The 16,732-nt window shown below is 37.6% G+C and overlaps 2 protein-coding genes across 2 annotated transcripts in view; one reads left to right on the top strand and one right to left on the bottom strand.

Annotated features, from left to right (window-relative positions):
• rasgrf2a (Ras protein-specific guanine nucleotide-releasing factor 2a) overlaps positions 1-3,980 on the bottom strand; it is a 43,354-nt gene extending 39,374 nt beyond the window's left edge. Inside the window, exon 1 of the mRNA XM_048181275.1 lies at positions 506-3,980. Within this exon, the coding sequence (XP_048037232.1) occupies positions 506-784 (279 nt within the window). The 5' untranslated portion in view covers positions 785-3,980. The remainder of the gene's footprint in view (positions 1-505) is intronic.
• A 6,385-nt stretch (positions 3,981-10,365) lies between these two features.
• ankrd34ba (ankyrin repeat domain 34Ba) lies at positions 10,366-16,330 on the top strand. The gene is given in 3 exon segments (XM_048181274.1): positions 10,366-10,501; positions 14,233-14,549; positions 14,552-16,330. Coding segments are annotated over 2 exon segments (1,650 nt in total). The 5' UTR covers positions 10,366-10,501; positions 14,233-14,293; the 3' UTR covers positions 15,946-16,330.
• The last annotated feature ends 402 nt before the right edge of the window (positions 16,331-16,732 follow it).

Genomic DNA, 16,732 nt, shown 5'->3' with positions numbered 1-16,732 from the left:
CGTTCCCATAATGATCTAATGAAGGTTCAGAGTAACTAGAGCAGTGGTTTTGTGTGTTGGATTCACAAATCTAGTTTTACATTTGATCTTTTTGTTGTGAATTCTCATATTATCTTTCATATTTTTTAAAATAAAGATAAAGTTAAAAAAAAAATGCAGCCATTCAAACTAAAATTCTGATATCATTCTGTAGATATGTGTAACATTTGTTGAACACGATGAAACCACACCAACCAAATGTTTTTGGTTTTTGATTTTATTTTTTAATTTTGTCCTCAAAACACATTTATATTTCATACATACAGAAGCTGACCAAGACCTTGAAACTTTCAACCGTGTTCAATGACACACAAACACTCATAAACACACACAAACACGTGGTGTGTGTAGAAACCAGCTTCTTCCCATCTGGCACATTCACACCACAAATGTGGCTTTTATCGTAACCCCGTGTAATTACCAGACCATAGATGAAATGTAGAGTGAATGTGAGGTCAGATCATACCTGCTGTTTATCTGAGCTCTCTTTCCCAACGGTGGACACTTTTGGAGCCGGAATCCTCTCGCAGGAGCATCCCTCCAGCAAATAAATCCCAGATGGTCTGGTGCTCTGCTCGTTCTCAAAGTAGAACAGCACGTTCTGATAAAGCGCGAAATACTTCTCTGTCCAGCGGTTGTTTTCTGCGGCTTTTTTACTCAAGTATCCACGTTTAATTCCCTCTTTACGCGCGACCATGGACAGATAGAGCGCGTGTCCTTCATTATAACGCACGCTCTTCTGCATCTTAAAGTCCTGTTTGTCACACTGAGCCCATCATCAATCTCATCCTCACACACAGCAGCCAGAAATGATGATCTAAAGTCCAGCCAAAAGCGCTGATGCTGCGCGTAAAGGAGATTCCAGACGCGCGTCACGCGTAATTACGCACAGCTATATAAAGGAGTGCGCGTGTAGGGGAAAAAAAGCGAAAATACAGTAAAAGAGTCAACAAATATTAATAAAAATATGATCTGAACTGCGCGCAGGGACGTAAAACAAAAATAGATTCAGTGAGCAGACGGTACAACAGAATCACGACCGAGATCAGCGCTAATCGGCTTTGACACCAACTTAAAGAGACAGAACTATTTACCCTCTCAGTCTCCATTTACCTCACTGTCAAGAGAGACTCACTCTGGTTTCTTTCTCACGCGTGCCTGATCTTAGTTTCACGATTTTAATCAGAAATACTGCAGATGCTTGAACGAAATTCACTCTGTTTTCAGAAGCATGAAATAAATCTAGCCGTTTTCAAATAGTTTAATTTTTCCAACGAGCGTTTCCCAGCAAACACTGGTCCGGTGTCCCTTCAAAGTACCGAATCAGTTCGTTCGTTATAAACGATTCACCGATTCATTTGATTCGCTGCGCGCATTTGCGTCTCCTTTGTATCAAAATATTTAAATACTGCTGTTCTTTATTTATATAAATTAGTGTGCTCTCTAATTTTATTAGTTGCATTTTTGTATAAATGTCCACCACTATCAAACTAAATGGTCTAAACTAAAGCAAAATTAACTTAAATTTCTTTCCAATTTCAGTCAGTCTGCAGGTACAACACACCACGATTTTTCTGTAAAAATGGGATTATAACAATTGTAACTGTAAGAAGATTCATTTAAATGTAAAGTTTGATAGTCTGAATTTAGGCCTAAATATTGTGACTTACGCCCCCTGGTGGCTAATGTATCAAATCACCAACAACACACGCTTAGATGATCATAGCACTAAATATATACACCGACTTAAAAATAATATGATTATTTGGTGCCTGTGTTGTGCATAAATAACCTGACTAATCTTGCACAAGAATCTTGGATTCTTCTGGAATGGCATTCTCTGAAAAGGATGCATTTTATACAGCCTTATGTTTTGTTTTATTATGAACTTGAAGACAAATATCACATCATGTAATACATATCAGAGCATATAAAACAAAGAGTACCAACAAGAAATAGAATACAAAAAAAAATAATAATGCATACAAAAAATTGCAATAATTAAAAAAAGGGCTACATATTATTAGGGCAGTTACATGAATTTGAAAAGCTTTAGAATTTATATTGTTTTTATGAGCTTTTTGTTCTGTGATCTCATGTTTGAAAGAGTTTCAAAATATATTGTGAGATCGGTGTTATAAAAGGTAATATATGAGGGTTTCTTTTGTGTTATTTTTGTCTTATGAGTATGAAAATTTGCCAAAACATCATTTTGTTTTTGAGAAAAATATGGGTTTTGAAAACAAAGTAAAATTAAGAGTTCTGTTTAGTTTTTTTGTTAAAGTCAGTCCAAAAAGAAATAGAAAAAGGGCAATAAAGAAATAAACGTTCAATATCATCAGATGATGTGTTACTAAAAGTACATTTATCACAGACAGTATGGATATATATCTACTAATGCCTGCATTTACAGGATAACATCTATGAATAATTTTGTAAATGATTTCTTTTACTTTATAAGAAATTATGTATTTATATGGTAAAGTCCAAGATATACAATGAGGTTTAAGCCATTTTGATTGACATGAAGGAATGGATCCAACATTAAAGGAATTTCTTATAAAATTGTTGTTAAAATGTTTATCAAAAAATGAGAGACCATTTACAAAAAGTTGAGGATTTTGTAAGGTTGTGTTATTAACATCTACGTCTGAGAATTTGGCCAACATTATTATGCCATTGGGGATAACCTTAATTACTTTGTTAAATTCTTTTTCATATTTTGAAATAAAGTTAGGGTATGTATATAATTTTCCATTTCTGTCAATAAGCTGGTTAACAATTAAAATGTTGTGTTGAACCCAATTATCCATGTACAATGACTTCTTATTATGAATGATATTACCATTGTTCCATATAAAGCACCTGCTAGGTTGTTTGTACAAAAGTGACCAGAAGAGTAATGCTTGTTTGCGATAATTTGCCAAAGCAATAGGAAGTTTACCAGTTATATAAGGAAGTTATATAGTAACTCAAGTTTTTCAAGTATAAAATACAGCCTTATGTTTTTGTCCGAACAAAACCTCTTAGAAGTATAATCACACCAGGAGAACACATGTGACGCCTTAAAAATAATCTAAATGGGTTTTGGAATAGTTTCATATGATGTCTGTGTTCAGAAACTCATATTAAACTTGTGGTTGTGAAAAGGGAAACTCACAACGGTTCTAATTTCATCTCCTCCTCCTGGCTGTATAGCTGACTTCACTCCTACAAAGATATGAACTTGTGTCTTACGGAGGAAGAGCCCGCGATACCGGACGCCCACCTGAACGCAACCTCTGCAGGGCCGATCTGTAACAGAGCGGGAAACCACATTAAGAACTTACCCAGCATGCTTTGAGACTTATCTGGGATGCACAAGCAGAAGGTGCACCATAATATCTGCTGATGTTATTGCATATCCTCACAGCCAAAACTCATTCATCTTGAAACACATGGGTGTGAAAAGTGAAAATCCATCCTAAACATCTCAACAAGCCTACGAGTGTCTAAATGCCACAAAAAAAGCCTCATGAGCGGAAAAACAAGGATAATGGGATACATTCCGCTTCATCCAGGTCAAAGGCAGAACTAGGACAGTATTTCTGATACAGTCCGGCATTGCATTAGGTCAGCTGAGGTCCTCATACATGATTTGACATATTCAGTGCAAGCCATCTATTGGAGGCAAGGGAAAACATTTGGATGAGAAAATCATCATTTCATAAACACTATGTGACAATTTTCGAATGTAAACGTAAATGATTATATAAATATTATAGTATTAGTTGCTTGTTAATAATGTATGGTATTTGGCGTTCCATTAACCCAAAAATTGTGTAAACATCAGATGGAATAGGAACATAAATGTACATCGGACTAAAAAAACATTGCTTCCTCATTGAAAACTGTATGAAAGAGGTTGAATATGAGAGAAACTATAAAAACATTCTAAAAAATAAAGGTTCCAAAAGTTGGTTCCAAAGAACCTCTTTTTTCTTAGTGTGAAGAACAATCTAAGAACATTTTGCCACTATAAAGAACCTTTTGTGGAATGGAAAGGTCCCTCTTTTGCTGCCAAAACAGCCCTGACCCGTCGAGGCATGGACTCCTCTAGACCCCTGAAGGTGTGCTGTGGTATCTGCACCAAGATGTTAGCAGCAGATCCTTTAAGTCCTGTAAGTTGCGAGGTGGAGCCTCCATGGATCGGACTTGTTTGTTCAGCACATCCCACAGATGCTCGATTGGATTGAGATCTGGGGAATTTGGAGGCCAAATCAACACCTCAATCTCATTTTGTGCTCCTCAAACCATTCCTGAACCATTTTTGCTTTGTGGCAGGAGCATTATCCTGCTGAAAGAGGCCACAGTTTCCATGAAAGGGTGTACATGGTCTGCAACAATGCTTAGGTAGGTGGTACGTGTCAAAGTAACATCCACATGGATGGCAGGACCCAAGGTTTCCCAGGAGAACATTGCCCAAAGCATCACACTGCCTCTGCCGGCTTGCCTTCTTCCCATAGTGCATCCTGGTGCCATGTGTTCTCCAGGTAAGAGATGCACATGCACCCGGCCATCCACATGATGTAAAATAACTGTTGCCCATTAGTGTGCACTGTGTCTAGCCATCCCAATTTGGCCCTTGTCAAACTCACTCAAATCCTTATGCTTGCCCATTTTTCCTGCTTCTAACACATCAACTTTGAGGATATATATCCTACCCACTAATATAAGAAATAATCAGTGTTATTCACTTCACCTATCAGTGGTCATAATGTTATGCCTGATTGGTGAGCATAAATTAAACTCAGTTATAACCTCCAAAGAGCCTTTGGGTCAGGGAATGCTTTGGCAAGGGCAACCCTGTGGGATTATGTGGGATTACTGGTTTGTCTGTCAATCCCAAATATAGCGGCATACTTATAAATCTCAAAAACAGGGAGAGTGTGGCAATCTGTTTGTAGATGTTCTGTTTCTAAACAAATGCAAATGGAATGAAGAATCAAGACCAAAGATTTATGGATTTATTTGGAAAGGGCATTTCCAGGCCAGATGTTCAAATACTGAGAACAAACATCATTTTTATTTGCACCACTAAACTGAAACGTCAACAACAGCGTTGCAAAACATTAAATGAACTCAACGAATATATATTTTACTGTGCTTCTGTAAGTGGTGTTACTATAAAGCTATTTCTACTGCATTGTATAATCAAACAAGCAACTGTAAAATTAAAATTAATATAGTAGTCTATTAAATTAAATAATATAATCTATGAAAAATCAAAGCTTCATCATACAAATGAAGGTAAGAACTGCTTATAGAGTGCCATCTTGTGGCATGTCCGGAATCAATAGGTCACTTTATTGGTGTTTGATAAACCAAGCATCACTAGTACTATTGCTCATACTTATAGTTAATGGTTTGAATCAACAAAAGTATTAAACTTCAAACATAATTCATTTGAAAATCATAGAGACTTGAGGGTGGGATCTTTTGACACCCTATCAACCACCTAACAACATATTATCAACCTCTCAGGAAACCCTATCAACAGCATAGCAATGTCCTAAAAACCCTCAGAACACCCGATGCATTGCTGTAGTCTTGTGTCAGTAAGTTGTGCACAGGTAATAGATTTCACATGTATCATCTGAAATGAAAATCAATCTCAGCAGACACTGCCGACTGCTAATAGAGAAAAAGCATCACTAATGTCACTCAGTTTACTGGAAAAAAGTTGCACCTGATGTTCTTGAGTAGTTGCCATGACGATGGCTAAACAATTAAACTGTCCGCTGTAAAGCAGGTTCATGGTTTCTATTAACAGCAGACACATGTACAATGTTACAGTTCCAGGTGTGTAATAAAATAAAAATACTTTTTAGTATTCAATTCCAAACATAGAGAGTGTGTGTGCATGTATGCATTTACACCAATCAGGCATAACATTATGAGCACTCTTCATCACGGCACCTGTTAGTGGATATATTAGGCAGCAAGTGAACATTTCGTCCTCGAAGTTGATGTGTTAGAAGCAGGAAAAATGGGCAAGCGTAAGGATTTGAGCGAGTTTGACAAGGGCCAAATTGTGATGCTAGACGACTGGGTCAGAGCATCTCCAAAACTGCAGCTCTTGTGGGGTGTTCCCGGTCTGCAGTGGTCAGTATCTATCAAAAGTGCTCCAAGGAAGGAACAGTGGTGAACAATATTGCAGTCAATGTACACCCTTTCATGGAAACTGTGGCCTCTTTCAGCAGGATAATGCTCCTGCCACAAAGCAAAAATGGTTCAGGAATGGTTTGAGGAGCACAAAATGAGATTGAGGTGTTGATTTGGCCTCCAAATTCCCCAGATCTCAATCCAATCGAGCATCTGTGGGATGTGCTGAACAAACAAGTCCGATCCATGGAGGCTCCACCTCGCAACTTGCAGGACTTAAAGGATCTGCTGCTAACATCTTGGTGCAGATACCACAGCACACCTTCAGGGGTCTAGAGGAGTCCATGCCTCGACGGGTCAGGGCTGTTTTGGTAGCAAAAGTGGACCAACACAATATTAGGAAGGTGGTCATAATGTATGCATATATGTACACACCAAGAACAACCAAGACGAGATCTGACGTGTCGATAGCTCAGACCATCATTATGTTGATGGACAGAAATGTTGTTCCAGGATCAACAATTATTAGATGTTGTGGTAGAAATTCCCCTAGGCACTTGACTGAAGTTAAAATGGCACGTCTCCTAATCAACGCTTACAAATTAAGTCGGACGACGTCTCATCCCCTATGAACACTATCACTTGGGAATAGGGTCTCTAGTGTGCCACTAACCTGCAGTAACCACACAGACTCCAAATAATGCATTTAAAATGCTTTTATCATGGCCAAAAGGACCTCATGTCAATCACAGAGAATTCCCCTGCCAAAGAGAATACAACAGTTTATACAGAATAGATATATGGCAAAGGTAACATCATTTTTCTCTAATATGATTGGTTCTTCATATGTGCAATATGGTTTTTTGATTACTTTAGCTTGATATTGGAACATTATATTTAAACACCCATCTAGCCTCCTTTATGCATCTGTTATTTCAGCACACTAACTTTGGCTAAAGTGTTGGTACATTTTTTTTTTGTTCTTAAAAGCATACAAATGTTAAGCCTGCAAGAAAAAGAAATGTTAGTTATAATTAATTAAAATTTCCTTCACAATGTTGAACCAGGAACATGTCTTACTTGGCAAAATCAAGGCGGCCTATCAAATCCACTCAGTTGGTGTGGAAGTTCACAGTGAGTTTAGTCAAACCTGTGTGCACAAGACACATACGCAGCGGTTCTTTATTTCACTGGTTGTCATGGAGATGGCATTGCTCAAGTGGACTGAAACGACGCCATCTCACCTTCCAATCAACCTGACGACAGTTCTTTTCACATATGTAAAGTAGCTACTATTTCAGTGTAGTGCAGATGTATACACACCATTATATCTAAGGTATGATGGAAAAAAAGACAGGAAATGCAGCTGAGGTTTTTTTTTTTTTTTTTTTTTTCCAGGAGTTGCTTCCTGTTTGGTAGAAGCATTGAAAAACATTTTACAGCACTTAAATCTGCATGTCCTTGAGTTCTGCCATCATCCAAAGATGATGCATCCATAAGTACAGTTTCAACTCGGCTAGAATGGTGCAGTGTCTCTTACTGAAACTCAGGCTCTCTACAGTGAAGTAAGACTTTAAACAAACAAAAAAACTAATAACAGCAGCAGCAGCATCACTTTTATACACATAAATGAATGCGGGTGATTCACATGGGTGAATCTCCTGAAATTGGTTGGGTAACATTCATCCCAAAATCAAAAATAACTAATTATATTTTGTTTTTCATTAAGAAAATTAATCAGAAATGTTCATTATTTTTATGACAATAGAGCACATTCCTCCTTCAAAGTCTTATTACTGTAATTAATATTATTAATTAAATATTAATAATTAATAAAATATACAGTATTTATACATGGTTTAATTTACTGCCTTTAATATGTTTATATTAATAAAATATAAAACATTGTACTGCAGTATTCTATTACTGTAATACAAAATGACTGTATTCATTAGAATTACCATTAAGAATGAGAATTTAAAAAAATCAAAAGAAAAACCACCAGATAGATAGAATGACAGATAGAACGATAGAACGATAGATAGAACCATATCACAAAAGAACAATAGATGGAACGATAGATGGAATGATAGACAGAACAATATAGATAGATAGAACGATAGAAAGAACGATAGATAGATAGATGATAGATAGATAGAAAGAAAGAATGATAGAATGACAGACAGAACGATATAGATAGATAGAACCATATCACAATAGAACAATAGATGGAACGATAGATGGAATGATAGACAGAACAATATAGATAGATAGAACGATAGAAAGAACGATAGATAGATAGATGATAGATAGATAGAAAGAAAGAATGATAGAATGACAGACAGAACGATATAGATAGATAGAACCATATCACAATAGAACAATAGATGGAACGATAGATGGAATGATAGACAGAACAATATAGATAGATAGAACGATAGAAAGAACGATAGATAGATAGATGATAGATAGATAGAAAGAAAGAATGATAGAATGACAGACAGAACGATATAGATAGATAGATAGAACCATATCACAATAGAACAATAGATGGAACGATAGATGGAATGATAGACAGAACAATATAGATAGATAGAATGATAGAAAGATAGAATGACAGACAGAACGATATAGATAGATAGATAGATAGATAGAACAATAGATAGAACGATAGATAGAACGATAGATTGAACGATAGATAGATATAAAGAATGATAGATAGATGAATGATAGATAGAGTAATAGAATGATAGACAGAACAATATAGATAGAATGACAGATAGAACGATAGAATGACAGACAGAATGAAATAGATAGAACAATAGATAGAACAACAGATAGATAGATAGATAGATAGATAGAAAGAACGATAGATAAATGGAAAGATAGAGTAATAGAATGAGACAGAACAATATAGATAGAACGATAGAAAGAACGATAGATAGATGATAGATATATAGAAAGAAAGAACGATAGGATGACAGACAGAATGATATAGATAGATAGATAGATAGATAGATAGATAGATAGAGACAGAGTAATAGAATGATAGACAGAACATTATAGATAGAATGAAAGAACGATAGATAGATAGAACAATAGAACGATAAATAGAACGATAGATAGACAGATAGATAGACAGACAGACAGACAGAGCAATAGAATGATAGACAGAACAATATAGATAGAACGATAGATAGATGATAGATATATAGAAAGAAAGAACGATAGGATGACAGACAGAATGATATAGATAGATAGATAGATAGATAGAGACAGAGTAATAGAATGATAGAACGATAGATAGATAGAACGATAAATAGAACGATAGATGGATAGATAGATAGACAGACAGACAGAGTAATAGAATGATAGACAGAAAAATATAGATAGAATGATAGAACGATAGATAGATGAATGGATAGATAGAGTAATAGAATGATAGACAGAACAATATAGATAGAGCGATAGAAAGAACGATAGATAGATAGATAGATAGATAGATAGATAGACAGAGTAATAGAATGATACAGAAAAATATAGATAGAATTATAGAACGATTGATAGAATGATAGATATAAAGAACAATAGATGAATGGATAGAGTAATAGAATGATAGACAGAACAGTATAGATAGAACGATAGAAAGAACGATAGATAGATGATAGATATATAGAAAGAATGATAGGATGACAGACAGAATGATATAGATAGATAGATAGATAGATAGATAGATAGATAGATAGATAGATAGATAGATAGATAGATAGATAGAACAATATAGATAGACAGATAGATGGATGGATGGATGGATGGATGGATGGATAGAGTAATAGAATGCTAGACAGAACAATATAGATAGAATGATAGAACGATAGAACAATAGATAGATAGATAGATAGATAGATATTCTTGTGGTTGGGCCTCCTTAGAATGAATATATTGTAAGAAATGTCTCTGTGGTCTCTCAAAATCTAACAAAATTGCTTGTTTAAATTGTTTCTAAAACCTGAAAGGGTCCAAATGTGTATCTGAAGTTCTTGAGAATCAAGGTTATTTTAAGTCTTGATGTTTTCCTGCTTTTCTCTCTCTCTCTCTCTCAGTCTCTCTCAGTCTCTCGCTCTTTCTCCCACCCTGCCTGTTTCTCCTCTCAGCATGTGAATAATGCACCTCTCATTGTCGCTTAGATCCGATCAACGTCATGCCTGCAATGCAAGAGCGCTCAAACGCATTTACACTACAGACAGACAGGCAGCTGTGGCATAACTGACTTCGGCCTCTATCCGGATCGCTCTAAATATCTGTCTGTGATTATACGGTAAGAACAAAATGTATTCTCTCTTCTTTATCCATTTACCACACTGCAACTCTGTAGTATCATTTCTTAGCATATGCAAACTGAAGGTACATGTTCTACCACACAGTTGAAGGCACTGAATAAGGTTTGCTTGATGCATTGTTAAATCTTTCATTTGTTTCAGTGGTTAAGTTGAAGCAGTGAGAACATCCAGTGCCTTGATTAGAATAGAAACACTTTGCGACCTCTTCAAAATCACAAGTGCATACTGAATATATGCTGTTTTACATATCATCTTTCCATGTACATTACAAAAGCTTGAAGACAACCATAAGCGTAATGGCCTAAAGTCATTTTCTGATGCGTTTGCTCTTTTAATCTATATTGATATGCAGAACAGCTGGACAGGATTTTCAAAGGCCACTTTACTCTTTCTATGTGCAGCCCACAAGTGGAGCTTCTCTACCTGCTCCCAGTAGAGCTGAGCAGAACATCGCTGACATGGTACAATCACCGCTACTCAAAAGCAATCGTCATTTCCTCCATGGTAACAGCGTGCGAGCTGCTCATGACAACTTGTTCAAACCCTTGTTTTCACATAGAGGAAATGCACAATGAACTTGGACAGTCAGTGCTGATAATGTTATGAGGCTTTGATTTTAACACCATGCAAATGCGATTAAAGTCAACATGAATTTATATTTGCAAGCATTTTACAACTGTAATCTGACTTTTCTGAGGGTAACTCGATATTCAGTGACTTGAGACTTCATAGCATCAGCTGAAAAGGACAGTCGTTTGAGAGGGAAAGCAAAAGATTCTGGTGGAAGACCAGAAATTTATTTCAAAGATCATCTGTTGAAATCATCTTTGAAATAATGCACACTAATGACTTTTAGACAGTAACACTGGCAATGCATGCTAATAATTTTGATTTCAAGTTGCATTTTGGGAAAAGATTGAAAAAATGTAGAAATTATCTTTGAAATAACATGCGCTAATGAATCGTTCACAATCAATAAGAAAAAGGGTTGTTGGCTCTGATAGCCTAGTGGTTAGCGCACTGAAAAGAAAAAGGGTCGATTTTGATTTCATGTTGACTTTAAATTGTTAGTTCACCCAAAAAATTAAAATTGTCATTAATTACTCACTCTCATGTCACCTGTAAGACAACTTAAGATTAATACAAATTAAGATATTTTTGATAAAATCCGATGGCTCAGTGAGGCCTCCATTGACACTAAGATAATTAACACTTTCAAATGCCCAGAAAGCTACTAAAAACATATTTAAAGCAGTTCATGTGACTAATGTTATGAAGCGACGAGAATACTTTTTGTGTGCCAAAAAAACCCCAAATAACGACTTAATTCAACAATATCTAGTGATGGGCGATTTCAAAACACTGCTTGATGAAGCTTCGAAGCTTTACAAATCTTTTGTTTCGAATCAGTGGATCGGAGCATGAATCAAACTGCCTAAAGTCACATGATTATAGTAAACAAGGCTTTGTTACGTAATAAGGTGTTTCAAAACCTTTCAAAATGTCAATGGTTCACGTGACTTTGGCAGTTTGATACACGCTCCGAACCACTGATTCGAAACAAAAGATTCGTAAAGCTTCATGAAGCAGTGTTTTGAAATGGACTCGCTTGAGATAAATGCTAGTGACACAGTGTATACAAGCTGTTTTAATGACATCTTTTCGCTGTTGAAACACTAATTGAGCGATTACCTGATATTATATATTTTAGTAAATTGTACTGTATCTTTGGACATACCTTCAGATGTTCATTCATGTTTATTCTGTAACTAGTATTAAAGAGGAAGAGATGATCGCGTTCACTCGCGCACCCCGCTGCCATCTGAAATGAGGCTTGAGGCTTTTTTTGCTTGAATTTCGTGATAAAATAGACAGAATTTGAAAGATGACACTGTATTTTATCGAAAGTAACAAAATGCTGAGCTTATTGCAATAATTGGTGGTTAAGGCTGCTGTATTCGTCATGTAGATCCAATGGGCCAGGGCTGGGAGGTGGGGCGCGTTTGTTACGCCATGAGAGCGTCGCAGTTTTTCGGTTCGGTTTGAATATCGTTACAATCTACTCTCTTTGCGTAAGCACCACTAACTATCTCGCCGATTGACTTTAAATGTATTCAGAAACACTTGATAAATACCAATCAGAGGCATGATGTTCTGCAGGCTCTGAGAAAGTAACACCAAGGACAGCAAACACAATGGCCTTTAGAAAGATGCAGTTGCTAAAGAAAGCGTGAGGGAGGCCAAGCTCTGTGCTCATATTGAAAAGGACAGGCATCGCAAAGAATGTTGTCTGGAGGTAATGGCAAACAATAAAGCCAAGGTCTCCACTTCGGTTTATTGAATTTAGCTTTTCAGAAAAAAAAAAGGTACTGGAGAGGGAGAGCTGTAATTCTACAGAAAGAGAGCTTGTTGCTGAGCAAGACTGGCTAAGAAACATGTAACAAAATGGAAAGTGCATTTGGTTCCATTTTAATTTTTTTGCAGCATTTGTGTACAACCAATCAATCACCTAATAATGAGCAGACCACAATAATTCAAAGCTACCCGAGTCTTCCAATTAGCACTTGCAATTTGCCGTAAGAAGAGCTTTTCAAACAGACCGGTCTTATACAGCCTACTATATCATATTTGAAACAGAAATTTTGAAGGCCTCTAAATTATCAGTATGGCCAAAATGTTACTGAAACACTTGTACACAATCTACTACGTACACTCTAAAAAAATGCTGGGTTAAAAACAACCTAAGTTGGGTTGAAAATGGACAAACCCAACAATTGGGTTGTTTTAACCCAGCGTTTGGGTTAAATGTTTGCCCAACATGCTGGGTAGTTTTATTTAACTCAACTATTGTTTAAAAATTGTATTGCTTGCTTAAAATAAACCCAAAATATGTTGGAAATTAACGTTTTTAATATGTTTAATAAAACATTTATTAAATTTCTACCTTTTGATTATTATTGTTGCCTCTAGTCATTATGTGTCTGATTTTTAATTTCCAACCTAATTTGGGTTCATTTTAAGCCAGCCATATAGTAATTTTACTAGTTAGATTGAATCTATTATAATAATAATAATGTTTAATAATAATAACGTATGGAATTAGACAGCAGGAGTCAGATTTCATTTATCACGAGAGTGAGGAGCTGACTGATGATGGTGGGAGATTTTTGCAATATTTTTGGATTTAAACCCAGTGCAAAGGATTAGTTGTGTTTTCTAGTTGTTGTGTTTTTCATTAAGAATAATAATCCAACATTCAAGCATTGCCGCCCCCGATTGACACTAATTTGAAAGCGAAAGTAAAATCCGCATGGCCATTCATAGTCTATTGGTGCAGTGCGTTTTCAGTTCATTCCTATGGAAAATCAACTTCCATAGGAATTAATTGAAAACGTGAATTTGCGATTTAACAGCGAGGTGCAGAGGGGAAACCCCCTCCCCCTCCCGGTGATACCGGTATTACCAGTTTTGTCACGTGACGATTAACCGGTGGGAAAATTCTCACCATCACAACCCTACATAGCAATAGAGGCGGTGCAACTATAACGATCAGTCTATAATCCCACCCACTTTGAGGCAGTACTAAACTGCAATGGAAAAGCAAACCGAAAGTAAAGCGAGCCAAGCCGAGTTGTACCACACAGTGGAAAAGCACTATTATTGTAATATGTCACTCTTTACCTGGCTAATCTTGTCCCCCTCTTTACAGGCTTTGTCATGGCAGCATCCATGATCCCCATCAGGTGTGAGTTACAGTGAAAGAGGTGAAGATGGAAGGTCCACAAGTAGTTAACATTGACAGCAACTCCTTGCTTAAGGCCGTCTACCTAAGTCGTCTCCGTCTCACACGGCTACTCCTGGAAGGCGGTGCTTACATAAACGAGAGTAACGAGTGTGGCGAAACACCCCTTATGGTCGCCTGCAGGAGCAGGCATACGGACCAGCAAAGTGTTTCGAAGGTTAAAATGGTGGGGTACCTGCTCGAAAGTGGAGCTGACCCGAACATCCAGGATAAAAGTGGGAAGACGGCCTAATGCATGCCTGCTTGGAGCAAGCCGGTTCTGAAGTGGTGGCGTTGCTCTTGGGTAGTGGGGCAGACCCATGTCTTGAGGACCACACTGGTTCTTCGGCTCTGATATACGCCATCAATGCCAGCGATGAAGAAACTCTTAAAATGTTGATGGATGCATGCAAAGCCAGAGGAAAAGAAGTTATCATCATCACCCCTGATAAACTTGCTTATGGAAGGCAAATGACAAAACAGTACCTATCCATTCCTCCACTTGCAATGGTGGAACAATGGGACAAGGAAAACTCCACCATCGTTCCCTGTGCTTCTCCATCTGATATTCTCCTCAGTACATCTCCACATGGGACTATTTCTTCTAATCCTGCAGAGCATATGTTTTCCTTTCAGGATCTCCAAAGCATGACCAATTCCCAGCCAGCTTCTCCATCCCACCAGGCTTCCCTGGTGCACAGTCGGGTGAGTAAACTCCACAATCTCCAAAGATTACATTCCGAGCCTTGGCTGAAAATCCCGCAGTCTTTTCTGGCCCAACAGCACATCAAAACCACCCCGGCTACGGAGGAACTCCCAGACATCACACCCGAAGAGGAGTTCAGTTTCAGAATGAAGAGATTGGCTTTCGGTAATAAGCCACTATCACGCCATTGCAGTGTTGATCTGAAAGAAGCCAACTGTTTGAGTCAAACTCTAAGTCAGGGAAGCAATAGTGGAGGTCTAAGACCGGAAGGAGCACTGTGCCGAAACATGTCCTTTGATAGCTTATCTTCCTTGCACTCTTTATCCCATCCTAATCTTCATAGCAAAAGCAGCGTGGAAGCTTTACCGGCTGATAAGGACCCAGGCAAATCCCTGCCAAATTTGGCTGTGTCCAGTCTCCGCAACATCATCCAGAGAAGGAAACTAGGAATGGACCACTACAGCTCTGATTCCCAACTATCAGTGAGCCTTGCCAACTCTCCGGAAGACCGTAAAGGACATCTGGAGAAGAGAAAGCTTGCTGCGAACTCGCGTTCTCCTACCTTGGTAGGCTCCCGGGAGTCTCTTGAGAATGCGTCGTTGACGCACATGCACAGGAGGAATCCAATCAGCTACGAGCGTCGGGGCTCTGGAGCGCTTTTGGATCCCATTTCACATCCTAAAGCTGGTTTCCTCCCTCCTCTGAACCAGCATGCCCTGATCCCAAACATCACTGGAAGCGGAAACTCAAGCAGCACTGGCTCCAGCAACAAAGCAGTTTGTGGCGTAGCAGCAGGGACAAAGCCTTGCATTCCCTCGGCTCCTGCAGGTTTTCCTAAGGATCTCAAGACTAGGAGGATGCTGATGAGAAGACACTCCATGCAAACCGAGCAGCTCAAGCGACTTGGTGAATTCACAGAAATTTTTGGGCACTGAATGGTTGCTACTACTGTAAACAGTTTGACTGTAACAAATGCGGCAATTTGCACTGACAATAATTCACTGCTGGTCGCTGAATCTGAACAAATTACATCTTGTGTCTAAGCTAAAATGAACAATTTCGACCGTGCATCTTTAAGGTGCGGTCACATTTACCGTTGCTCAGTGAAAATTTTTGCGGGAAATTCAGTAATTACAGAAGGAAAGATTTCCCCTCTCGGATTTCGCTCATATTCAAGTTGACCAACAAAAAGCTGCTTGGTTTGAAAGTGACTTCTGTGTGAGCTGTGGTTCATATATCTCTATGCTATTGACAATGGACCTTTTAGTTGCCCATGAAATTTCACTGTGACCGCACCCTACACTTCAATACAACTCAATAGAAATGAATGGTTATGAATGTGGCAAGTGCTTCAATATCGAAGAAAACAGGGTATAAAATATTCAACATGCAGGTTTGAAATATGCATTAATGGCATAGAATGGCATTCAGCTTGCCAACTACAAATTCATTTGTAATACATTTGAGTCATTGTGTATAGAACATACTTTTGCTTGTGTATTGTTTGATGCTCACAATGTCTTAAAAAAAAATTTCTACAAAATTCTATATTGCTAGCAGTAAATTTGCAGCAAATCACTCACCAATTGGACAATCTCAATTTATCTAAATGACTAAACAAAAGGCTGGTCGAAATATATGTTGTCATAAATGAGCATGAGACAATGAATTTGCATATTTATCAAAATTTTATTCTACATGAGATACATATTAGAAATGAAT

Source organism: Megalobrama amblycephala, linkage group LG2 (genome assembly GCF_018812025.1).
Source record: "Megalobrama amblycephala isolate DHTTF-2021 linkage group LG2, ASM1881202v1, whole genome shotgun sequence".
Classification (NCBI taxonomy): Eukaryota; Metazoa; Chordata; class Actinopteri; order Cypriniformes; family Xenocyprididae; genus Megalobrama; species Megalobrama amblycephala.
Note: the sequence above shows the minus strand (reverse complement) of the source record. Positions and strands in the feature narration are given on the sequence as shown.